At 37.3% G+C, this 26,039-nt stretch overlaps 1 protein-coding gene across 5 annotated transcripts in view; it reads left to right on the top strand.

Annotated features, from left to right (window-relative positions):
• The window catches only part of Scaf8 (SR-related CTD associated factor 8), a 107,849-nt gene that overhangs the window by 30,095 nt on the left and 51,715 nt on the right, over window positions 1–26,039 (top strand). For all 5 annotated transcript variants that reach the window (XM_090337927.1, XM_090337928.1, XM_090337929.1 and 2 more), the window contains 11 exons: window positions 2,959–3,042; window positions 3,842–3,886; window positions 7,676–7,837; window positions 10,992–11,142; window positions 12,380–12,510; window positions 16,574–16,750; window positions 19,119–19,198; window positions 21,321–21,435; window positions 22,342–22,473; window positions 22,986–23,098; window positions 24,669–24,862. In XM_090337927.1, the coding sequence (XP_090194053.1) occupies window positions 2,959–3,042; window positions 3,842–3,886; window positions 7,676–7,837; window positions 10,992–11,142; window positions 12,380–12,510; window positions 16,574–16,750; window positions 19,119–19,198; window positions 21,321–21,435; window positions 22,342–22,473; window positions 22,986–23,098; window positions 24,669–24,862 (1,384 nt within the window). The remainder of the gene's footprint in view (window positions 1–2,958; window positions 3,043–3,841; window positions 3,887–7,675; window positions 7,838–10,991; window positions 11,143–12,379; window positions 12,511–16,573; window positions 16,751–19,118; window positions 19,199–21,320; window positions 21,436–22,341; window positions 22,474–22,985; window positions 23,099–24,668; window positions 24,863–26,039) is intronic.

The following is a 26,039-nucleotide window of genomic DNA, read 5'->3' as shown; positions in this document are numbered from 1 at the left end:
TTCTATGCTGTCCAGCCACCTTCTAAATAAAGTACACAAAATTCTGGTTTTGTAGAACGTGAACTGTTACTTGATCAGCCTTTGGAGACTGCATACAAAAAATGAGAAAAGAAATGTATTGTCACAGGAGATTAATTGGTTCTTCCTTATGGCCACTACAAAATGTAATTCTGAATGGCATAGCCAGTAATGTTGTGGATCTTTTACCATTGCTCTCTTCAGTGGAGAAGGCCTACTAAGGAAACAGTTTTTAGTACAACTTTAGTGTATTCACTAAGTATGGTGGCATTTTTTTGTTTGTGTATTAATTATATTTTTATTATATGGGTCTCACAGCCTAATCCATTCTATCATTTTCTTAAATTTCATAGGATATTCATTGACTTACAACTGCATTGCATTCTCCCTCCTCTTTGTTTGTCTACCCTTAGCATATGTACAATTTTTTTTTTTGCCAGTCCTGGGGCTTGAACTCAGTGCCTAGGCACTGTCCTTGGACACTTTTTGCTCAAGGCTAGCACTGTACCACTTGAGCCACAGTGCTCTGTCACTTCCACTTGAGCCACAGCGCTCCGTCACTTCCACTTCCAGCTTTTTTTGACAATGTGGTTCTGGAGAATCACCACTCTACCTCGGGGCCTGGGCGCTGTCCCTGAGCTCTTCAGCTCAAGGCTACTACCCTACCCCTTGAGCCACAGTGCCACTTCTAGTGGTTTTCTAGTGGTTCCTTGGAGATAAGAGTCTCACAGTGTTTAGTGCTCTGGCTGGCTTTGAACCATGATCCTGAGATCTCTGCCTCCTGAGTAGCTAGAATTACAGGTGTGAGCAACTGTGACCAGCTTAAAAACTCTTTAATGAGATCAAGTCATTGAAATTCAGGTCTTCCAACAAAGCTTTGTCTTTTATATGTTGTTTAAGTTAATTTAAATTAATTTACAAGAGCTATCTAGTCTCAGGCAGTGACGGTTCAATTTGAATATAAGGAAAAAAGTGACATCTCAACACACACAGAAAGGAATTTTTGTTATTCTTTAGTGGAAGAGGACAGGAATGAATGTCCAGATGGTTCCTCTAAGAAATTCTGACAGGTTGATCTTTGCTTAACCTGGCCTATTGTATATAAGCCATACAATATGATGTTATTTTGTACCTGATGATTACACTGACAAGAGGGAGAGACAGACACAAATATCTTATGGGTCTTATCTTTAAGATTCTTACAAGGTATCTGGTAGCTGGGATTGGTGACTCACACCTGTAATTCTGACTATTCAGGAAGCTGAGATCTGAGGCTCACAATTCAAAGCTACCTGTCTGGGCAGGAAAAGTGCATGAAATGCCTATCTCCAGTTAACTAACAAAAGCTAAAAGGGAACTGTGAGTCAAGTAGTGGCCAGCCTTAAGTGAAATAGCTAAGGGACAGCGTAGTCAAGACCCTGAGTTCAATAGTAGCAGTTGGGAGGATGTTTCCTTATCTTTTTTTGGGGTGGGGTGGTCATGGGCTTGAACTTGGCCTGGGTGCTCTTCCTGAGCTCTTCCGTGCAAGGCTACCACCCTACCCTTGAACCACTCCCCACTTCCCATTTTCTAGAGTTCAATTGGAGATAAGGGTCACAGGTCCTTTTGTGCCTGGGCTGGTTTTGAACCTTGATCCTCAGATCTCAGCCTCCTGAGTAGCTAGGATTACAGGGGTGAGCCATGGGCACCTGCAAGATGTTTCCTTATCTTAAAACAACACCATAATAACTAAAGCAATAAAGAGCTGGCACATGGCTCAGTCCCTGTTCATACTCCAGTGTTGCCAAGAACAAAATATAAACCACTGATTATCAGTAACCATTCTAAGCTTTCTTCTTTAATTTAGGTTAATATTCTAAGGACATTGTATAGTATTTCATGCCATTATTCCCAGCCTATAATCTATGCTGAGGCAGGAGGATTGTCAGTTTTAAGACCTGCCAGGACAATTTAGTGATATTAAAAAAAGAAAAATTTCTGAGATTCATTTATGTTCATTTATGTTGTAGCATATCATATCAGTTGTCCATTCTGTTGTGTGATCAGAATTTCATTGAATAGATACTATACATTTTATTCCTTCATTCATAGTTGATGGACATTTGAGATACTTTTTTTTTAATGAATTTTTAAATAGCTTTTGTATTTTGTATTAGGGATGCTACAGTGAGCATTCATATATCCGGGTGTGTGTGTGTGTGTGTGTGTGTGTGTGTGTGTGTGTGTGTGTGTGTGTGTGTGTGTGTGTGTGTGTGACAGAGACAGAGACAGAGACAGACAGAAAGAGATGTATGTATGTATGTATGTATGTATGTATGTATGTATGTATCAATCAGCTGGTATTGGGGCTTGAACTTAGTGCCTTCTGCTCCCACTTGACTTTTTCTCTCAAAGCTGGAGCTCTTATTACTTAAGCCAAAGGTCCACTTCCAATTTTGTTTTTTTTTAATTGGTTACTTGAAGATAAGAGTTTTTTCAGATTTTTCTGCCTGGACAGGATTTTCAGACCTCAACCACTAAGTAGCTAGTATTATAGGTGTGAGACAATATTACCCTGCCCAGTTTTTATGTGAGCATTTGTTTTCAGAGGATTTGAATCTATACTTAGGTGTATATAATTGGCTAGGTCATGTGGTAACTTATGTTTTAAGTTTCTTGACAAACAGTTGTGTAAAGGTCCTGTACTTTTACTTTCCCATCAGCAATGCATGAGGACTCCAGTTCTTCCACATCCTTGCTAACACTTCTTTATTGTCTGTTGTGCTTATAAGCAAGTAAATATGGAGTGATAGTTTATTGTCATTTTAATGAGTTTTCTTGATGGCAAATGATACTGAGCTTGATGTTTTTTTTTAAAAGAACAGCAGCCCTTTCATTTTATGCTTTTAAGATCATCTGTTCTGCTATATTTACAGCTTTTCCTTCTTTTTTTTTCATCAGTTGTATTCCCTGAATGACTATAAACCACCCATTTCTAAAGCAAAAATGACCCAGATCACAAAAGCAGCCATCAAAGCTATTAAGGTGAGTATTTACTCTATGACGCAGTTGTGTTTTCAAAATGCCCCTCTAATATGTAGAGGTGAATAATGTTTATAGCTTACAGGCTTTATAGTATTAATGCTTGTTCATCTTGGAGAACCACTGTAGTTTGTCATCTCCGTTCTCCTGCATGAACATAAACAATGTTTGAAACATTGTTTTCAAGATTTCTACATAATTTGAAGTAACCATCTTTTTTTACCCAGTCAGACAGGTCAAAGTTAATTTTTTTGGGCCAGTCCTCAGACTTGAACTCAGGGCCTGCACACTGTCCTTGGGCTTTCTCAAGGCTAGAGCTCTACCACTTGACCTATAGCACAACTTCCAGTTTTTTCTATGTATGTGGTGGTACTGAGGAATCGAACCCAGGGTCTTTGTGCATGCTAGGCAAGCATTCTACCACTAGGCCAAATTCCTGGCCCCTACATTTTCCATTTTTTGATATCTGAAGAGTCTAAAAAATTACTTAGGATAAAAAAAAAACCCTCTTAAATTCAGATTTCCATCATTTGGGAGTCTAAATCTTGGCTTTCATGATATACTGTAGTACTTTGTTAGTAACTATTTTTAATAAGTTTTTAACTTTGAAAAAAATGAAATAAGCTGCAAAATAATTGTGATGAACACTATGAACTTGGCTCTTTGAGTGTCGTATGTGCTTGTCTTGGAATGTTTTCTACAATTCATAGTTTCAGTTCCTTTGGATCTGTGGTAAAGCTAGTGGTTAACAGGAAGTTATAAACAACTTTGATTTAAAACTGCTCTTCCCCCTCTCTTTCAGTTTTATAAACACGTGGTACAAAGTGTTGAGAAATTTATTCAAAAAGTGAGTATGTACTTTTTAATACAAAGACTAAATACACTATAATGATGTATTAATGTGTTTCTTCTTTTTCCGGTGTTTGCTTTGATAGACTGACCTTTAAGAAATAAAATTAGGACAAGGAACATAGTCTAGTGGTAGAGTGCTTGCCCTGCATGTGTGAAAGATAATAAATTATAATAACCTTTCAATAATTCTGGGAACGGTTTGCTAAATTTACATTGGCTTAGTAAGCATCTGCCCCTTGAAGAAACTTAAATTAATGCAATTGATACCACAGTTTGTATCAAGAGTACTTGAGACTGTGAGAGGTTGACTGTTGATGTTTGGTTTTTATATTCTGCCCTTGTTCATGTGCCTGTGTGTGATCAGAGCAGATTTCTAATCTGGGAACATATATCAGAACTGTGGTGCTACAGAGTAGTAGACGGGAGGAGGAAGAAGAGTAAGATGAGCCCTGAGTAACTCAACCTAGAGTTCATTGAGTTCATTTTTTTCTTTAAATTTGGTTTTCTTAATGCTTAACGTGACGGTTAAACAAACATATTAAGTCAAACTAAAATAAAAATGATAGTTATCAAAAAATATTTCACCACTCTAAGCTATAAAATTCTTTAAAAAAAAAAACCACAGCTTGTGGTTCATACCTATAATCCTATCTACTCTGGAGGCTGAGATCTGAGGATCAATGTTCAAAGCCATCCTGGGCACAAAAGGATCTGATAATCTCTAGAAAACAGGAAATGGGGATTAGCTCAAGGGTAGAGTGTTACCCTTGAGCTGAAGAGCTCAGGGACAATGCCCAGAGTTCAAGCTCCACAACCGACAAAAAAATAAATAAAAATTCTTACACCAAATTCTTTGAGGGTTCTATCTAATGTTTAAAACAGTGCTTCTTACGCTTTAACTGTATCTGAGAATTATATAGGTATCTTGTAACAGTGAAAATTCTGACCCACAGAGTGTTAGAAGCACTTGATATTGTATATTTCTAATAGTTTCTAGATGATGCTTTTGCTCTTCCTTTAGAAGTCAGTTTGAGTAGTTTACAGGAACAATGGAATTTGAATAAATGTGGTTTGTTTTTTACTTTGAAGTACTTTTAGTAAGCTATTTAGAACCTTGGAAGACCTGGGAAGAGAGGATTGTACATATAATCTGCAGAAGGTTTCTATCTGGGAAAATTTTTAATGGCTTCTTTACCCCTGTTTGGTTTGTTGTTGTTGTTGAACACTGGTACAAGAGAATTGGGAAAATTGCACATACTCTGAAAAATCCCCAAATCCAAAAGAAGTCCAGTATCCACTAGATTTCTGTTTGCAGGCAGTTGAACATCACTGTCAGTACATTGATACAAGCTATCACTTTCTTGATACATCATTTCTTTTTAATAGCTTGTCATAGACTCAGTTGTATGTAATATAGTTCTGTGCAGCTTAACTAAATCTATACACTCGGGTAACTGCCGTAGTCAAAAACAAGAGTGACCATACCATTTTATATTCTCTTCACACATCATAACCAAATAATGCAAGTCAGAGAGAAGTGTGTGTACTGTTAGATAATGTATTATCTATAATTCTTTGTGTTTGTTAGGAAAGAATTAATAATAAAGATGACTTTCTCTAGGCAAGAATAAAACTACTTAAAAGAATAATTTAGCTTTTGTCATAATCAGTTTGGCCAAAAAGCAGTCTATGTTCTGATTGTATTTTACCATTATGAAACACATAAGCAAAGACTAAACAGTTATTAAGAAACAAATACTAGGAAATTTACAAGACTCCCTATAATTGTATTAAGTTATCTTAATTACCTTGAAACATTGAGAATAAATTTTATTTGGAATCTGAGACCTCAGGTCTTGCTGGCTTTGTATCACTTATGTCTAGCCATGCTAGTTTGAAATACGAAAGTGAAAATTTTCACTCCATTCTTAAAATACGTAGAGTTTAGCCAATGGTGAGATCTGCCTTTTTGAATGAGTACTGTAAATAAATCTGTCCACCATATTAAGAATACAATTGAATATTGTCACTTAGTACTGTTTATTTTGATACAGTCTGTATGTGTATTTTAATTAACTACATTCAGTGGCACAATATTTTGTCTACTGTTAAGTACCATAACACAGGCTTTCTAGGCTCTGCTCATGAACTACCATTGGATAATCATAAGGTTTTGGCTGTGAGTTTCCTACTGCTTTGTTAACATCAGTGACCTCAGGGAGCATAGTTTGTTTATTATCATTTTAATGTAACAAATTTTCAATAAATTATTTTTGCAAAAATTGCACTGGATACTTTAAGCATTATTATTGTAAAAGTTTTCAGTTTATCAGGTATTTGATAGTTTTATGTAGGTAGCTGATATTTTGCAATATATATGTATATATAATCTACTTCCAGATTTTGCTTCTTGTTTTTAATTAGTTTGGTACTTTAGTTTTGTATGTAGATTAAAAGAATGTTTTAAGTCTTAAGTGGCCTATCTGAATATTCATCAAATTGCTATTTAGAATTCCATGTGAAATATCCTACTAATGGACATTGTATAAAAGCATTTTTAAAGTTACTTGTCAGAAATACAAAAATGGGCCAGATACTAGTGGTTCATATCTGTAGTCCTAGCTACTCAGGAGGCTGAGATCTGAGGATTATAGTTCAAAGTCAGCCTGGAAATGAAAGTCCTTGAGACTCTTAATCTCCAGTTAACCACCAGAAAACCAGAAGTGGTGCTTTGGCTCACAGTGGTAGATCTCTAGTCTTGAGCTGAAAAGCTTAGGGACAGTGCCCTAGACCCTGAGTTCAAATCCCATGACTGACCAAAAAAAAGAAAAAAGAAATACAAAAATTTGTTCGTTAATGTAGCTTGGACATGATTTAAAAATATATTAGCCTGTAATATTGAGGGATTTAAAGATGAGTCAGATTCTGTCTGTCTGTGTCAAAATGTGTTCCCATCTTTTGGTAGTTTTGTTTGCCCTTTAATGCTTTCCCAGAGGAGGAGTGGTGTCCATAGTGAAAGCCAGCAGTTCTCTATACTTGTGTTGTTTAACTGTAGATAGACTTTTATGTAGGGCACAGTATGCTATACCCAGTGGCTTTTACAACATGGTCATTCGTCAAACTGAGTGTGGTGCGTTTGAAAGGAATAACTTGCCAAGTCTCACTTTCCATGTGTACTTTTGATGAACATTCTGTGCCCCTTACATTTAGATTTCAATTACATATGAATCATCCTCGATCACTATGATAAACCTTTCTCTTTGTGTTTGTCTTAAGAAGCCAGTGGTGTTTCTATATTATTTTTATTGTGAAATATATATGTGCACCGACAGTACGGAAAACAGTATATATATCTACATATGTTATAAATGACCATTTTATCCATTTTTACATGTTTCAGATGAGATCCAGTGCATGCAGGGATTCATTTTCTAGAATCCTTTCCTGAGTTTGCTTTTTCCATGTAGCTTTTCTAAACTTTAAACAGTTTTAAGCATTATAACAGTATCTTATTTATCAGCTTTTTTTTTTTCATTTAAAAAGCTTTTTTTTTCATTTAAGCCAGTTATGCTGAATACTATTTTGGAACATGAGTGACTGGCATTTAGCTGAATATGTGTGGTACAGCAGTGCCTTTCTAGAAACAGATGGTTTGGAATAGGCAATGTCTGAATATTCATTACAACATGAGCAGTATTTCTTAATTGTGTAAGATTTGTAATGATTTTTGTCTGTCAAGAATTTTACTTTCCTTCCCTTTCTACTCCTGTTTTTTTCTCATCAGTGCAAGCCAGAATACAAGGTACCAGGACTCTATGTTATCGACTCCATTGTGCGACAGTCCCGACATCAGTTTGGTCAAGAAAAGGATGTGTTTGCACCTAGATTTAGTAATAACATCATTAGCACTTTCCAGAATTTATATCGTTGCCCTGGGGATGACAAGGTATGCTGCTGTTTTTCTTTTTAGATGTCTTTAAATTATCTTAATATATGGCCTTACATTACTGTTTATTCTTATTCTCAATTTGAATATCTAATTATTGAGCATCCCTGTCTTTTATTCATAGCATTTACAGAATGGAGAGATGAAGTTGACTTTGCTCCCTTTTTAATTTCTTAAGGAAACTGATGTTTAATTGGATGCAATAAGTTTTTTATTTTTTTCATGTATTTATTACTGTAATTAAAAAAAGGGTTACATTATATTCACCAGATAGAAGGTGCATTACTTCACAAACATTGATGTCCTTTTTCATGTCTTGGTCCCCATTTCCCTCCCCCCACCTCAAGTTTTTTTTTTATATTATTCATTCACATATAAAACCAGTTTAAGATTGTGATTAATTTGAGTTGTTTTTTCCCTTCTCTCAGTATTTGTGACCAGGGGATGTTCCTTGACGTTCCTCTATTATAATACAAAATTGTACCATAATTTATTGTGGTACAATTATTATAGAATTATTGTTAGAAACCCACCAATGCTCCAGGTCTGCTAAATCTGAATATATAAATTCTCTGTAATTACCAAAAGAAGTGCATTAAAAGGAGTTGCTTATCCTGATTGACCTAAGGTACTAGGTACCAGGTACACAAGGTACTAGGATTTCTGATATTAATTTGGGATTTAGATGTGACTTTCTGCAAAGGTTGAATGCCTTGTTGTTTCATTAGGAAAAGATAAGAATGAGTAGTCAAGATTTACAAAGATAAGATTGAAGACTTTTTCTTTTCTTTTTTTTTTTTTTGGCCTGGGGACTGAACTCAGGGCCTGAGCACTGTCCTTGGGCTTTCCTCGAGGTTAGTGCTCTACCACTTGAGCCACAGCACCAGTTCTGACTTTTCTATGTATGTGGAACTGAGGAATCGAACCCAGATCTTCATGCAAGCTTGGCAAGCACTCTACCACTAGGCCAAACTCCTGGCCCCTATTGAAGACTTGTTACAAGGAAGAACTAACTATAAAACTTAAAAGCTCCACACAAAACTTTCTACTCATTCAAGTAAAATAAGATTGGGTAGTTTTATTTTTAATAACAATTATTTGGACTTGAATCAGAAAGAATAATTTATTATTGTGGATTGATTAAAAATAAATTTCAGGAGCTAGGAGTTGGCCTAGTGGTAGAATGCTTGCCTAGCATGCACAAAGACCCAATTCCTCAGTACTATATACATAGAAAAAAGCCGGAAGTGGTGCTGAGGCTCAAGTGGTAGAGCTCTAGCCTTGAGAAAGTCCAAGGACAGTGCTCAGGCCCTGAGCTCAAGCCCAGGACTGGCAAAAAAATAAAAAAAAAAATAAATTTCAGTATGTTTCTATTCTTGGATATGTTTTTGATAGCTACCTTTTCCTACTCATAGCTGGCACTCTACTGCTTGAGCCACACCTTTACTTCCAGATTTTGCTACTTGATTTGAATTATTTTGGTATTTGCGTGTAGACCAAAAGAGGGTTTCTAGTTTTAAGTGGCCTCTCTCTGAATATTCATCAAATGGCTATTTAGAATTCCATGTGAAATAACTTACAAATGAACGTTGTATAAAAGCATTTTTAAAGTTACCTGCTAGAAACACAAAAATGTGTTCATTAATGTAGCTTGGACATGATTTTTAAAATATATGTCTACAATATTGAAAGATTTAAAGATAAGCCACATTTCTATTCTAAAACTATTATATAGATATCTAGCAAAAGTTCTTGTAAAAATAAATAACATCCTCTGTTAATTAACTTTTTCCTATTGTAACTATGATCTCAGAATAGTAGCAACTTAATACTTTGTTCTTATTTTAAGTTTTGGTTTAGTATTTGTGAGTTGCTTTATTTAATACTGATGTCATAGAACTATTATGCTTTTACCAGTGACACTGGGTTTGACATACTGTTATTCTCACTTAAGTGTGTGCTTTGGATAAAATATTTGTTTCAAGAATCAAGGCATAGTTGTTGAGTTGATGTTCCTCATAAAATGGTGTACAGCATCATGAGATATTCTTTTTTGGCATGCTCTTCAAAAGCCTATAAATTTGGAGCTTGAAAGCTGAAGGATTTGTAAAACAGTTACATAACCTGAAATAGGAATGTTTGTGGTCAACAAGTTCTAAGTATTACTGAACATGGTATTAGATTTCAGAGTTAGTTAAGCAAAAAAAAGTCTTTTCAAGTTTACAATTAGAGAACTTAACACAGCAATATAATCAAATAGAATTTCATAACTAAGTGGAATTCTATAAAAAATCCTTTTTGGAGCAAATGTAGGGTATAAGTAACTACATGGAAATGCTTTATATAGTTGCTATAAGAACTAAATCTCACATAGCTCTGAGGATGTCCAAAATTTGGCAGTAGTTAAGACCTTGGAAATCCTAGTCATTTAGCAGTTTGAAATTGAGAATGAACATTAGAACTCCTCTAATATACAGTCTCATTTTATAACTGAAGGAAATGAGTATTTAAAACATTTTAAAATTCACGACATAATAGGCTTAAGACCAAAGTTAATGAGAAGGGTTATGTAGATGGCATATATTTTAGTAGCATCTGCATAAATGTTGCATGATTGACTAGAGCTTTACAAAAATTGAAAATGCTGTGAACATTGAAGTAGTACAGAAAAAGGTGAAATTAATTGAAGAAATGAATAAACATGTGGTAATTAGAGAGCTTAATCTCTTATATGTAGTGCTGCAATAAAGGGCTCCAGGAGGAGAAAATAGGATGGTGTTGAGACTTTTGTTTTTCTCCATTGAATGACAAAGAACTTATTAGAAGAATGAATGATATATAGCATTATTTGTATTGAACATGTATTAATCTCCTCTCTAGTAGAGGAGGAGATAGAGGATCTAATACTGAAAAAAGAGAACAAAAAGAAGTATGAAAAGACTACTGTTGGAAGTGGCATTGTGGCCTAAGAGGTAGGGTGGTAGCCTTGAACTGAAGAGCTCAGAGACAGTGCCCAGGCACTGTCAAGCTCCACGACCGACAAACAGAAGATTACTGTTTTTGTTTTTTTTATCAGTCATGGCCCACTGGTACCCACCTGTATAGAGGTTTTCAAAGCAAAAACTGAAGGTATTATTTCTCTTTCTTTTTATAGAGTAAAATAGTGAGAGTATTAAACTTATGGCAGAAGAACAATGTATTTAAGAGTGAGATCATTCAGCCCCTTTTGGACATGGCAGCTGGGATTCCTCCTCCAGTTGTCACACCTGTGTTGGCCGGTACTGCAGCTATGAGCAACACTCCAGGTACGCGACTACAAGGGAGCCTAGCAGCCGAGTGATTTACTCATGCCTTATCATGATTTTCCATCTGTAACATTGAATGTCTGACATTAGATAGTTGTCTAACATTCAATGGTTGAAAGAAGCTTCGTTTCAAAGAAAAAAAATAAAGTCATTATATTCATAATGTACTTGTTTCTAAAATTTAGAAAATTTAATGGAAGTTTGGAAAATGTGGTCAGTTAGGGTTCTGATTTAGATTGTATCCTCTTACACCTTTATCTAAAGTAAGTTGGTACTTAAAAGGCAATTAGGGGACCTTAATTTTTATAAAGATTGAAGAAACTGTTTTTTTTTTTTTTTTTTTTTTGCCAGTCCTGCGCTTGAGCTCAGGGCCTGAGTACTGTCCTTGGACTTTCTCAGGGTTAGAGCTTTACCACTTGAGCCTCAGCACCACTTCCGGCTTTTTTTCTGTTTGTGTTGCCGAGGAATCGAACCCTGGTCTTTGTACATGGTAGGCAAGCACTTTACCGTTAGGCCAGTCTCCTAGCCCTGAAGAAACATTTCTAATAAAACCAAGAATATTTTCATAATAATTTCAAAGTCATTTTATTTTGGGTATATAAATGCCATTTAAAAGTATCTCAGTCCCAAGAAATACTCGGTATATTTTGTTTTACATTAACACATACATAGTCACATTTGCATAAACATTTTAATAGAAATGTTTTTAAATACTTTTGTGTTTTTCATCAAAAAGGTATCTTGATTATTTCCCTCATATTAAAGAGTTTTCTCTCAAGTGAGAATTTTTTTTTTGCCAGTCCTGAGCTTGAGCTCAGAGGCTGAGCACTGTCCTTGAACTTTCTCAAGGCTAGAGCTCTACCACTTGAGCTTCAGCACCACTTCCAGCTTTTTTCTAGGTATGTGGTACCAAGGAATCGAACCCAAGTCTTCATGCATGCTAGGCAAGTAGTCTACCACTAGGCCAAACTCCTGGCCCCTCAAGTGAAATTTTTAATGGCTGTTTAGGTAGTATCTTAAGTTTATTTGCCAGGTGCATTTTGGGCTTTGTAGGAGATGTTTTGTTTTTAAATCTACCAAATTATATAAAGAAGTTATAAATAATTCTTCAAAATAGGTCTTGAAATTAAAACATTTATATTCTGTATGTATTTTATAAAAGCAATAGAACAGCTCTCTTTATCTTTTTAAGTTACTTGTTTACTTACATATTTATGGGTGGTGTCATTTATAAAAGGAACTCCTGTGACACCTGTTACTCCGGCCAATGTGGTCCAGGGCCTTCCTGACCCTTGGGTATCTCAGATCGCAAATACAGATACACTTGCAGCTGTTGCTCAGATCTTACAAAGTCCTCAAGGCCAGCAGGTGAGCAGCTTTTCTATTATGTTAAGAGTAATTGAAAAAAGCATCATTTTCCTTTTCCTGATGTATTATACAACTCAAAGAATATGCATTTTTGTCTTACTTTTATAAAACTGAGGTCACTATATTATTACTGTGTAGATTTCATTTTTTATTCAGCAATTCAGTAAAACACATTTATGTTATTCAAGATTGCTGTAGCTGGGCACCAGTAGCGCCTACCTGTAACACTAACTACTCAGGAGACTGAGATTTGAGGATTGCAGTTTGAAGCCAGCTGTGGCTTCAAAGTCTGTGAGATCTCTAACTAACCAAAAAAATTGAAAGTGGAGCTGTAGCTCGAGTGATAACACACTGGTTTTGAGGACAGAAGCTTGGGGACAACACTCAGGCCCTGATTTCAAGGCCCAGGAAGGCACACACAGACAGAAAAAAGAGTAAGAAATTCATTCTTTACCCATATATTGACTTAAGAGTTTGTGCCAAAATTATTAAGTGTTACTACTACCCCAGTAACATGACAAGTTTTCTGCCTTAGAAAAAACACAGAAGTTTAAATATGGAAAATGTCATTAGACAATGGTAAATAGCTTGGCTCAGGAAAACTGCTGTTGAATAAGGGACATTAGCTTTTTCAAAGGGTAGGTAAGGGAAACATGCTAAGTATGAGCTATGTGACTACTGAGAGTAAGGTGGAGTCCCAGTCTTTCAAACAAAACTTGTTTGACCTGCAGCTTCCTTTTAGTAGAAATACTGTTTTTGTTTGTTTGTTTGTTTGTTGGATTACAGGTGGCTCACACCTGTAATCCTAGCTACTCAAGAGGCTGTGATGCATCTCCAGTTAATCACCAGAAAACTGGGAGTGGTGCTATGGCTCAAGGGATAAAGCAGTATCCTTGAGCTGAAGAACTCAGCGAAAGCGTTAGGCCCAGAGTTCAAGCCTTGACACCCCCCCCCCCCCAAAAAAAAAAAATACTGGTCTTGTGCTGACTTAAAACCTTATAGTTGTCTATGGTTTGATTCTTTTTCCTCGTTCTTCATATGAAGTCTTGAGAAATCATCCAGCTATGGAACAGATCCTGATTCAGATCACTTCTTTTTTTTTAAGTCAGTCCTGGGACTTGAACTCTGGGCCAGGGTGCTGTCCCCGTGATCTTCAACTCATACCAACCCACCCCGTGAGCCACCACACCACTTCTGGTTTTCTAGTGGTTAATTGGAGATAAATGTTTCAGAGACTTTAGTGTTCAGGCTGGCTTTGAACCGAGATCCTCAGATCTCAAGCCTCCTGAGTAGCTAGGATTATATGTGTGAGCCACTGCACCCACTTCAAACCACTTCTTACCACCTCTTATCACAATTTCCTAGAGTTAGGCCAGCATTATTCCTCTCACTTGTCTTGCAGTGATCTTTCTTCCCTTTTTTATTGTGTGTGTGCGTGCATGCACATGCACAGGCACTTGTGTTGCATGTTTATGTGCTTGCAGTGCTGATACTGATGCTTAAATTCCGGGCCTAATACTCTCATTTTTTTTTTTTTTTTTTGTCCACTCAAGGCTGGTTGGCACCCTATAATTTGAACCATATCTCCACTTCTAGCTTTTTGCTGGCTAATTGGAGATAAGATTCTCAGATTTGTCTGCCTAGGCTAGCATTGAGCTAGGATTGTCAATCTCAGCCTCCTGAATAGCTAGGATTATAGGTGTGAGCCATAGTACCCCGTTGCAGTAATCTTTTAGTAGAGCTTCCACTCCATTCTACTGCAATTTGTCTAGAATCTCAGGCAGTATCCTTATCAAATTTAAGAGCTCATGTGGCTTCCTTGCTTAGGATCATGCCTTGCTACCCTGCTTCACTCAAAATTTTGCTTCCTTTGCTAAGCCCTGTCTGTTCTCAGTGTAATCTTACTCCCTCCTCAGTGTCTTTTTTTTTTTTTCCTCATTTGAGCCATTCTAACCCTCTCCTATTACCATGTTTCCCTTCTTTACTCTTTCCCCCTGTGATTTGAGCAGCAGCACCCTTTTTGCTGTTCTTTAAGTAATACTATTTAGAATCCTGACCCAGTATTTTTTTCCTAATATTTTTCCCCCCACATAATCATATGGATCCAACTTCTTTTTTTTTCCCTTCTTCTCTTCCCTCTGGAGTAGATGTTACCCAAGTCCACTATTTTTATTTGTCTCCTCTCTCCCTCCCTACACACTGTATACCCTAAGACAAAATCCATACATTTTTGTAGATTGAATGATGTACAAAAACATAGACATGGGAAAGATATAGTTAAATTATGTGGAGGTGGATCTTGTGTAACTTATTAGTGACATAGTTGAATTGTAAACCTAAGGGAAACCTAGGTTTTGGAAGCTATTTAGTAAGTAATGAAAAATTAAGAAAAGTTAGGTTGTTTTATTTTGTCTTTTGGTGGCAGTGTGGGTTTAAATGAAGGTCTCACAAGGCTTATTAAGCAGGTGCTCTATTATTTGACTCCTGCCTATAGTCTTCTTTTTACTTTGTTACTTTTGAATAAGGGCTTGTATTTATGCCCAAGGCAGTCTGTTTGGTGATCTTTAATTTACACTTCCGGTATAGCTGAGATAGCAGGCATGTACCCATGCCCAGCTATTTGTTGAGATGGGGGAGGTATTTACCCCCAAATTGCCCCAGTGGTAATGATCCCAATCCTTACTCTTAAATAATTGGAATTAGAGGTGGGAGCCACTGTTCCCAGCAACAAGGAATTGTATGTTTCAGCCTTATGATCTAAATAGTAATTTAGGATCAGGAGTTTGGCCTGGTGGTAGAGTGCTTGCCTCGCATGCACAAAGACCTGGGTTCAATTCCTCGGCACCACATACACAGAAAAAGCCAGAAATGGTGCAGTGACTCAAGTGGTAGACTTCTAATCTTGAGAAAGCCCAGGGACAGTGCTCAGACCCTGAATTCAAGCCCCGGGATTGGCAAAAAAAGAAAGAAAGAAAAAAAGAAAGAAAGCCAGCCAGCCGGAAGTGGTGCTGTGGTTCAAGTGATAGAGCTCTAGCCTTGAGAAAGTACAAGGACAGTATGGAGGCCCTGAGTTCAAGCCCCAGAACTGGTATTAAAAAAAAAAAATAGTGGGCCAGGAGTTTGGCCTAGTAGTAGAGTGTTTGCCTAGCATATACAAAGACCTGGGTTCGATTCCTCGGTACTACATATATAGAAAAGCTGGAACTGGTGCTGTGGCTCAAGTGGTAGAGCACTAACCTTGAGGAAAGCCCAAGGACAGTGCCCAGGCCCTAAGTACAAGCTGCACTTCTATGGTTGTCACCAGGTTTACAGCTTGATTATTACTTACTTCTGGGGTGTGTGTGTGTAGGACTTTCTTACTTACGAAATATTGGTGTTGCATGTTTTTTTTTCAAACAAGGATGGTGGATAGTGGAAACAGGCCTGCCTTAATTCTCATTGGCACTATTCAACTGTTCATCTTTTCTTAACTGGTTTCCTTTGCCTCACTTGCTCCACTGAACACGTTTCTCAGTGAGTCTCCTGTCCTGGGGATGTATGTTCTCTAATGGTAAATTTGAGGGGGCAGGGCTGCTTTTGTTAGTGGAGTTCATTGAAGGAAGTTCAGTGAATAACACTGGTCAGCTTGTGAGGGGTTGTTGATGGGCGTTTTATTGTGTGATTGTTATGTTTAAAATTCATTGACTTGCCCAAAGAATATAGCTAATAAGGATTGTATTATATAAATTTACACAGAAGGACTTTCTTGATAAGCCAGGAGTTTGGCCTAGTGGTGTAGAGTACTTGCCTAGCATGCACAAAGACCCACGTTCAATTTCTCATTACCACATACATAGAAAAAAGCCAAAAGTGATATGTGGCTCAAGTGGTAGAGCTCTAGCCTTGAGAAAGCCAAGAACAGTGCTCAGGCCTTGAGCTCAAGGCCCAGGACTGGCCAAAAGAAAAAAAAGACTTTTTTGATCACCAAAGACTATGTAGTAGGAGTAAATTTATTTACTAACTTTTAAGATAGGTAGTCTTAATAAAACCCAACACCTGTTTTGTAATCCTTTTTCCTCTGCAGCTTCAGCAGTTAATACAAACCTTACAGATACAGCAGCAGAAGCCTCAGCCCTCTATCCTGCAGGCGTTGGATGCAGGACTTGTGGTTCAGTTGCAGGCACTCACGGCACAACTTACAGCTGCAGCAGCAGCAGCCAGCTCACTTACTCCCTTGGAGCAGGGAGTCTCTTTCAATAAGGTACCATTGGAAAAGTGTTCAGTTTTGTGCAAAAACATGGGGATCCTATTTCTGTAAATTATTTTGTCATAAACTATTTTTTGTTGTTTTGTTTGAGACAAGATCTTGCTGTACTGCTCAGGGAGCCTGGAATTCGTTATCCTCTCAACTGGAGATCTCCCTGCCTTGGGCTCCAAAATGTTGTGGTTACAAGTAGACATCATTGTACTTAGTGGTTTTGAAGCAAGATCTCACCATGTTAACTTAGGCTAGCCTTGAACCACTGTCCTTTTGCAGAAGCCCTCTAATGGTGGGATTGTAGATGTGTGCCATCACGCCCTGTTCATGGACTATTCTAATACACACTTTTGTGTAAAACATCCTATATTTTATAAAAGGGTCATGTTTCTGAAAGAAATTAATTTAAAATTTCCTTTTGATTGGGAGGGGGAGGAAAACATGGGCTAAGAGAAAATGAGGGGAGAGGGTAAGACTAATTCAAGTCATGTAACCGTAACCCTCTGTACATCTTTACAATAAAGTTACTAAAAAATTCCTTTGAATCATTTAAAATAGTTTCTTTTGTACAAAGGTAAGTGATCAGTATATTCTTTATTGAGGCAAGTAATTGTTTTTCAAAAATTTTTTAAAGATTTTATTAACATTTATTTGTACATCATATTTCAAATGTCATGTTTAACAAACAAGTATTCAAGAAGGGATGCTCCAGTTATATTAATTGTGATGTGTATATGTTCTGTAATTTTAATCTTTAATTTTTTTTTTTTTTTGACAGTTGGAGCTTGGACTCAGGGCTGAGCACTGTCGTGGGGCTTTCTTAAGGCTAGAGCTCTACCACTTGAGCCTCAGCACCACTTCTGGCTTTTTTTCTATGTATATGGTACCGAGGAATTGAACCTGGGTCTTCGTGCATGCTAGGCAAGCACTCTACCACTAGGCCAAACTCCTGGCCCCAATCTTTAAAAATTTTATGGTTTAAGTTCAAAGGAAATCTCTGAAAGTTGATGAAACTGTGGTATATGTTATGATAAGTTTTGGCCTACGATGATAGGTTTTTATTTCTGTTGTTTGAGTCAGTCATGGGGCTTGAATTCAGGGCTTGGACACTATGCCTGAGCTTTTCTGCTCAGTTACTACTGTACTACTTTGAGCCACAGTTCCACTTGTGATTTCCTAGTGGTTAATTGGAAATGAGAATCTCATGGACTTTGTTGCCTGGACTGGCTTTGAACTTCAATTCTCAGATCTCACCCTCCTGAGTAGCTAGGATGTACAGATGTGAGCCACCAGCCCCCAATGTAAGATACTGCTTTTAAAATTGAGTGTTTTGTAATTTATTGTGTTACATCTCAAGTATGCTTGCTTGTTGTGGAAATATTATACTTTGGCAGTGGTATCTTATCTAAAATTTCTGCTATTTTTTAAATAGGAAAATAAATACTGATTTGTTCTGTTATTACTTACACTTTATGGGTAGAAGAGTCTAGTTTAGCTAAAAAGCTAAACATTCAAAAAAGAGCATCTTAAGAGGGCCAGGAGTTTGGCCTAGTGGTAAGAGTGCTTGCCTAGCATGCATGATAACCTGGATTTGATTCCTCAGTACCACACATAGAAAAAGCTGGAAGTGGTGCTGTGGCTCACATGGCAAGTAGCCTTGAGAAAAGCCCAAGGACAGTGCTCAGGTCCTGAGTTCAAGCCCCACGACTAGCCAAAAAAAAAAAAAAAAGCATCTTAAGATGAGAATCATGGTAGTAATCGATATATTTATTATAATCCTTGGGTTTAAAAAAATTAGCTATCTTACTGAGGGCAAGCCAATTAATTATTTTAATCTATAGGCTTTACTTCTGAAAACTAGACTCTCTGTTTATATTGCTTGGTGTCAACTTTGTTTTGTTAGACAAGGCAATACAGTAGAAGTCTCCACATAATAGGATGCGGATGCCCTGTGGCTTCATGCACTTCAGAGCACCATAACAATATGGATTGGCACTATGTATACACTTAAATGCATACACTTTTTATCATATAAACATATGAAGTTAATTTATAAATTAGACCCGGTAAGAAACTAATCATCTAGAATAATTATAACAAGATATTATGAAATCGGTATTTATTATCTCTTGAAAGAAGACCTACTATTGTTCTACATTTGCTGGATAGGTGAAGCTGCAGAAAGCAGATCTGTCAAGGAGAATGCATATTGTATGTGTGCAAGTGTTTTAAGGAAAAGGGAAAATGCTCTAAAATGATGCACTCTGTTCACAGTGTAGTGGAATAAAGCCACAGAGAAAACAGCATTTGTAACTTGTATTTGTGTGAAGTGCAACTTAATTTAATCTGTCTCTTTTTCCCATTCCCTTAGAAGTTGATGGATAGATTTGATTTTGGAGAAGATTCTGAGCATAGTGAAGAACCCAAAAAAGATATCCCAACTCCTCAACTGTAAGAATTCTGTTCTTTATTTTCTTTGTGACCACAGTTTGCTCTGTTCATGTTTTGTACATATTGGGTGATTTCTCTTTACCTACAAGTGTGCTTGAACTAAGATGGGTTTGTTACTTTACACCGTGAACTCTTTTTTTTTTTCGGTTGGTTGTGGAACTTGAACTCTGAGCCTGGGCACTGTCCCTGAGCTCTTCAACTCTAGGCTACCGCCCTACCCCACAGCCCCACTTCCAGTTTCTGGTGGTTAGTTGGAGGTAAATGTCTCATGAACTTTAGTGCCCAGCTGGCTTTGAACCATGATCCTCAGATCTCAAACCTTCTAAGTAGCTAGGATTACATGTGTGAGCCAGCCACCACACCCAGCTTACTCTGTGAACTCTTAACATTGGAGAAAATGTCAGAGTTGCTCTTATTGCCTCCCTAGATTATTTGGACTGTTTTTCAGATTTTTTCCTATTAGAAAATTGATAAGCATTAGTAAGTGTGGCCCAGTACTTTTACTTAGCCTTAGTTGTAAGTCTATATGCCATGTGAAAACAGGAGCTTTGGGAGCCCAGCCCAGTCCTAGACAGTGTGTAAGAAGAAGGAAGAGAAGGCTTTATTGAAACCACCATCTGCAGGGTGCTTGGTTCTGTGAGGGCACGTGGGACGACGACTAGGAGGATGGCAGTGTGACAGGGAAGGTGGCAGTTGGGAGACAAATGAGGGAGGAAGCCTCTAGGATTCATTTCAGATAGGTTATTAGTCTTATGTACTGTGGTCATCAGTAAAATCTGACACTCCATTGTGTGAAATACAAATGCCCTTTCTTTTCTTTTCTTTTTTTTGCCAGTCCTGGGCTTCAGCTCAGGGCCTGAGCACTGTCCTTGGACTTTCTCAAGGCTAGAGCTCTACCACTCGAGTCTCAGCACCACTTCTGGCTTTTTTCTATGTATGTGGTACCGAGGAATTGAACCCGGGTCTTCGTGCATGCTAGGCAAGCACTCTACCACTAGGCCAAACTCCGGCCCTAGACTTGAATTCTTTTAAGGAAAAATTCCTTTAAAGAAAAGGTATTTGGGGCCAGGAGTGGTAGAATTCTTGGCTAGCATTCATGAAGACCCGGGTTCGATTCCTCGGTACCCCACATACATAGCAAAAAGCCGGCAGTGGTGCTGAGGCTCAAGTGGTAGAGTGCTAGCCTTGAGAAAGTCCAAGGACAGTGCTCATGCCCTGAGCTCAAGCCCAGGACTGGCAAAAAAAAAAAAAAAAAAAAAAAAAAACCCAAACAAACAAATGAAAGAATTCAAGTCTAGTACTTTAGGTATTCAAGTTGGAAGGGATATTGAAGATATGTAGATGAGTGACCTAAACAATGTAAGAGTCTCCTTTGTGTATCCTTCTGAAACAAGAATTGGAAACTTGGCTTTCTGAAGCAAGGGAACAAATTTATTCCATAATCTTTTGTGACATAGCTTTTCAGTATTTGAAGACAGGTATCATTCTTCCCCATATGAAGTTCCAGATGAAGTATACTTTTCCCACTGTTCCAAGACTTCTCACGATCTTGCTTGCCCTTTTTGAGATGCCCTCTTTTTTGTTCCTGTCTTACCCTATGGTACCCAGAATGAGAGGTGTATTCCAGGTGTGAATTTCCCAGAGTATAGTTAAATTACTCTTTCCTCTTATCTATGCTGTTGGCTTCGGTTAGTAACATATCTGCTTCTGTAAAGGAAGCATGTTAATTTCATGAGGTGTATGATCAGTTGTAATTGTAGATTGTACACATATTGATTGGTAGCGCATTTCCCTATTATTTTATAAGATAGAAAAGGAATTGAGTTTAAATTTCTTTAACTTTTGTGTTTCATTGAAATTTTTCTTAAAATGTTCTAATGAAGATTATAGATCAGATCTCCCACAGAACACACAGTTGAAACGCTATTGAGTATATTTCACTTTCAATGTATTAATGTTCTGATTTACTCTATTTTGAATGTCAATATTTCAAAAATAAGACATTGTAATAGAATATGTTGTATGAAATTGGCATTTTTGTTTCATTAGCTTCTTTTATTATTACCTTTAGTTACCTTTAGTGTCTTTGTGTCTTTTAAAATGTTCCTGTTTTTCTTTTTAGTTCTCACGTTTCAGAGTCGGTGAACAATTCCATTTTTCATCAGATTGCTGAGCAGCTGCAGCAGCAAAACATTGAACATCTCAGACAGCAGCTCCTGGAGCAGCAGCCTCAGAAGGTCCGTAGCCCATCTTCTGGTCTTGGATTGTCTCTGTATCCTGAAAATGGGAGTTCTGTAGAGTGGTTGGCTTTTTTTTAAGTTTCAAAGAAAATATTAGTGATTTGCATCAAATAAATATTATCTCCAGGCAGGAGCATAGCCTAGTGTAGAGTGCTTGCCTGTCATGCATGAAGTTCTGGATTCAATTCCTCGGGGCCACCTACATAGAAAAAGCCAGTAGTGGCACTGTGGCTCAGGTGGTATAGCTCTAGCTTTGAGCACAAAGTGTCCCAGGACAGTGCCCAGGCCCTGAGTTCAAGCCCCAGGAGTGGCAAAATACTTATACATATCACATCACTATGTCAACCTTTGGTAATTCTTGTGCCAGGGAGAGGATACATACATTTATTTCTTCCTATAATTAGGTCTTTATTACCTAACTTTATTAGAACCTTTGAAGTGTTTTATATGTCTCAAAGTACTTGTAACTATTATCTCAATAAACTAGAAGGAAGGTTAGAATGGCTTTGCTAAATAAATTTTAGTTTTATATATATTTATATTTTATTTTATTTGTGCTGTTTTTTCCGGTGTTGCTTAGTGGTAAAATTCTAGATTCATATTATTTACTGCCACCAACAGTCATTCATTGTATAGCCCTCCCATAAAACCTCTACAGTTTGTCTTTTCCATACTTAAAATGTATTTGAATATTGACTTCATTCTGCTAAAAAAAATTGCATTCCCTTCTCTGGTGTTCCCTTGCTTTTTAAGTAAAGTTTAATTTATGCAAAACTGCTTTTTTAGAATGTTTACAATTTAGCATGAACTATGTATTAGTTTACTCTTAAACATTTTAATTTTGTTTGTTGTATTTGTTATAATTTGTAATGAAATTATCCTGTACCATTTATTTCCCAATAGGCAACTCCCCAGGATAGTCAAGAAGGAACATTCGGGTCAGAGCATTCAGCATCACCATCACAAGGAAGCAGCCAGCAACATTTCCTTGAACCTGAAGCAAATTTGGACGATTCCATAGATATACAGCAACAGGTAAAAGAATTTTTATTTTATTTTGTCAGTCTTGGGCTTTTGCTCAGGGCCTGAGCACTGTCCTTGGACTTTCTCAAGACTAGAGCTCTACCACTTGAACCTCAGCATCCCTCTGGCTTTTTTCTATGTATGTGGTGCCGAGGAATCAAACCCGGGTCTTCATGCATGCTATACTATCACTCTGCTGCTAGGCCAAACTCCCGGCCCAAAAGAAATTTTTGTAACTTATAAATTCCTAAAATAGTTTAAAGAAAACATGAAATATTGTGTAATGATTCTGTCTGAATGTACATTTCCTTGAACTCCACACCCTGTTTTATCTATTAAATATCAGTGCAACATTGCTGGCTATAGTATGGCTCAAATGTACAGCATTAGCCAAGTGAGCAAGCGGAACATGAACCAGAACCTGATTTCAAATCTCAGTGCTACATCCCACCCCTCATATGGGCAGCATCCTCAAGATGTAACAGTCTAAACATGGTTTGTTTGCTCTTCTTTTGACTTCCAAGGATATGGATATAGATGAAGGGCAAGATGCAGTGGAAGAGGAAGTCTTTGAACAAGAAGCTAAGAAAGTGGCTGTTCGCTCAAGATCAAGAACTCACTCCAGATCTCGCTCAAGGTTCTACATTAATATTTAACAGTAGCTAAGTGAATGTTTAAAATGTCAGCTTTATTTCTTTGTATCAAAATGAAAAGGTTTTTTTGAAATAATATTCAATATTCTCAGAGTAAAATAATTATAAATTGAAAATGAGAAGCTTACTAATATGTCTGCCATGTATTAAAGTAATAGCTAGGGTTTTAGATTGCACTGGATTTTTGTTAATGCTGAAATATCACCAAGTGAGAATACAAATGCCCCTGAGTGTACAGTTACATCTGATATATTTTTTGTGTTTCATTTTATTTCATGTTATAAAAATGGCCCCAAAACCCCTATAAAAATTAATATTAAGCCGGGCATGGTGGCTCACACCTGTAATCCTAGCTTCTCAGGAGGCTGAGATCTGAGGATCAAGGTTCAAGGCCAGCCTGGGCACTAAAGTCTGTGAGACTCTTGTCTCCAATTAGCCACCAGAAAACCGGAAGTGGTGCTGTGGCTCAAGGAGTGGGGCAGTAGCCTTGAGCTGAAGAGCTCAGGGGCAGTGCCCAGGTCCATAGTTCAAGCTCCAAGATTGGCGGGGTAGATGTGGTGGGAGCATTAATATCATCCTTTTTAAACATTTCATAATCCATACTTATGTAGGAATGGCCGTAAGTCTGTACAAAAAATGTTGAACTCTTTCAAGAACCAGAAAATTTCAGACCCTCTAAACTATGAATCATAACTATATAATGGCCTCATATACTGTTGGAAACAGTCTGTTTTGTTTTTGGATTTTTTTTCCCCAAAGTCCTAGGGCTTGAACTCGGAGCCTGAGCACTGTCTTTGGGTTTTCTCAAGGCTAGAGTTCTATGCTTGAGCCACAGAACTACTGCCAGCCTTTTCTGTGTATGTGATACTGAGGAATCAAACCCAGAGCTTCATGCATGCTAGGCAAGCACTAGGCCAGACTCTTGGCCCTAGCTCTTTTTTTTTTTTGATTGATCGTGGGGCTTGAACTCGGGGCTTGGCCCTGTCCCTGAGTTTTTCAATAGTGTACTATTTTTGTTATGAATTTTTGTTGGATAGTGATCAGAAGAGTCTTAAGAATCAGTGAAAGCCTTTCTTGAATCTGGCCCTTCTCTTTCCCTCATTGTGAATAATCTCCCAGATTCAGAATCACTAGACAAACATTTGTGTTCACTGTGCACCTCCATAGTACCAGAATTTAGGGAAAATGCATGTTTATGATAATAGATGTTCCAATAAAACAGCCTAAGAGATAGCTAAATATAAGACAGACTTTCTTTTCCCCTTCATTTAAAATGGAAAGATTTGACAGAAAGATAATATTGTCATTAGAAGTGATTTTTTTTTTTTAAAGCCAATCCCAGGGCTTGTACTCAGGGCCTGAGCACTGTCCTTGGGTTTTCTCAAGGGTAGTGCTCTACCATTTGAGCCATAACACCACTTCCAGCTTTTTTATGTAGGTGGTGTCAAGGAATTGAACCGTGGTCATCGTGCATGCTCGGCAAGCACTCTGTCACTAGGCCAAACTCCTGGCCTAGTAATGAATTTTTATAGTTTTGGTTTTGCTTTGTTTTAGATCACCAAGAAAACGAAGGTCCAGGTCACGATCTGGTTCTCGAAAGCGTAAGCACAGAAAGCGATCGCGCTCCCGCTCCAGGGAAAGGAAGAGGAAGTCATCACGTTCCTACTCAAGTGAAAGAAGAGCCAGAGAAAGAGAAAAAGAACGGCAAAAAAAGGGATTACCTCCAATTAGATCTAAAACATTAAGTGGTAAGTAACACACATGCATTAAAAACTAGTTTTCTGGTATAAAATCTCTAAACCAAATTTAATTTTGAAATGTAAAAAATTAGGAAGGGGTCTGGTATATGAGTAATTTTGTCCCAAAATACTGTAATTTGCTTGAGAAATAAAGGGAAAACAGATTATACTAAGGTCATTGAAAGTTGAATTTTTTTTAAATGCTGGTTAGAGAATGATTACTAATGATCAAAGTACATACCAAGTAGATATCTGTAGCAGGGCACCTTACCTTTGCATCCAGAGAATGCTAACTAGTTGTAAATACTGAGTCTGCAGGAGTAATTATTGTACAGGGCATATACTTTGCTTTGTTTTTTTTCAGTGCTGGAAACTGAACTCAAGGCTTTGCATATGCTAGGCAACTCCTCTGTACCTAAGCTACATTCCCAGCCCAATTTTGCTATAATTTTTTAATGTAAATGCTAAATTGTAGCTTTGTAGTAAAGGAGCAGTATCACATAAACCTTTTTGTCTTTGTATGTTAGTCTATTACAGATAATTAGACCAGATTATATTATGATGGGTTTGTTTTGTGGCAGGCTAGGGGTATAAGAAGGGTGTTCTTGTTTAGTACAAGGTAAATTTGCATTTATCCAAATTCTGGCCCATTCTTAATGAGTTACAATTTCTAAAGTGAGCTATAATATACTACAGATATAGAAGTACATACTATGTAAAAATTGTCATTTTTTTTTTTTTTGCCAAGAGCTAAACATTGGTCATTTTACCTATTTCTGAAGGTCTCAATAAATTCCTTCTGTCTGCGAGAAAAGTGAATAATTGGTGTAATTTACGCTGCTAGAGCATCTTGGAAACCCAGGCCTAAAATCAAAGGCAACAGCCATCTGCTTAGTAAGTTTTGGCAATTTGAGTTGGCCATGGTTATCTTTCCAGAATCTTATCTGGTATTGAGAGCTAATATTAATAGTATTGATATTTCTAATTTCTGAAGGTTCTTTTGGTCCTTTATGGTAAAGGACTGCATGCAGACATTTTAGTGTTGGCTGATTAATAATATCCAGCCAGTGGCCATGAAGACTGTTAAACATCTTCCTGGAATACCCACTAGGATGTTCACACTCATTAGCTTATTTGCTAATATTAGGTAGGGTTTTTATATGGAAACTCCATTTAGTTCTTCATC

This window comes from Megascapheus bottae, chromosome 8 (assembly GCF_031878675.1).
Source record: "Megascapheus bottae isolate mThoBot1 chromosome 8, mThoBot2.hap1, whole genome shotgun sequence".
NCBI classification, from domain to species: Eukaryota; Metazoa; Chordata; class Mammalia; order Rodentia; family Geomyidae; genus Megascapheus; species Megascapheus bottae.
The sequence above is the reverse complement of the archived record's forward strand: the minus strand, read 5'-3'. Positions and strand labels throughout refer to the sequence as shown.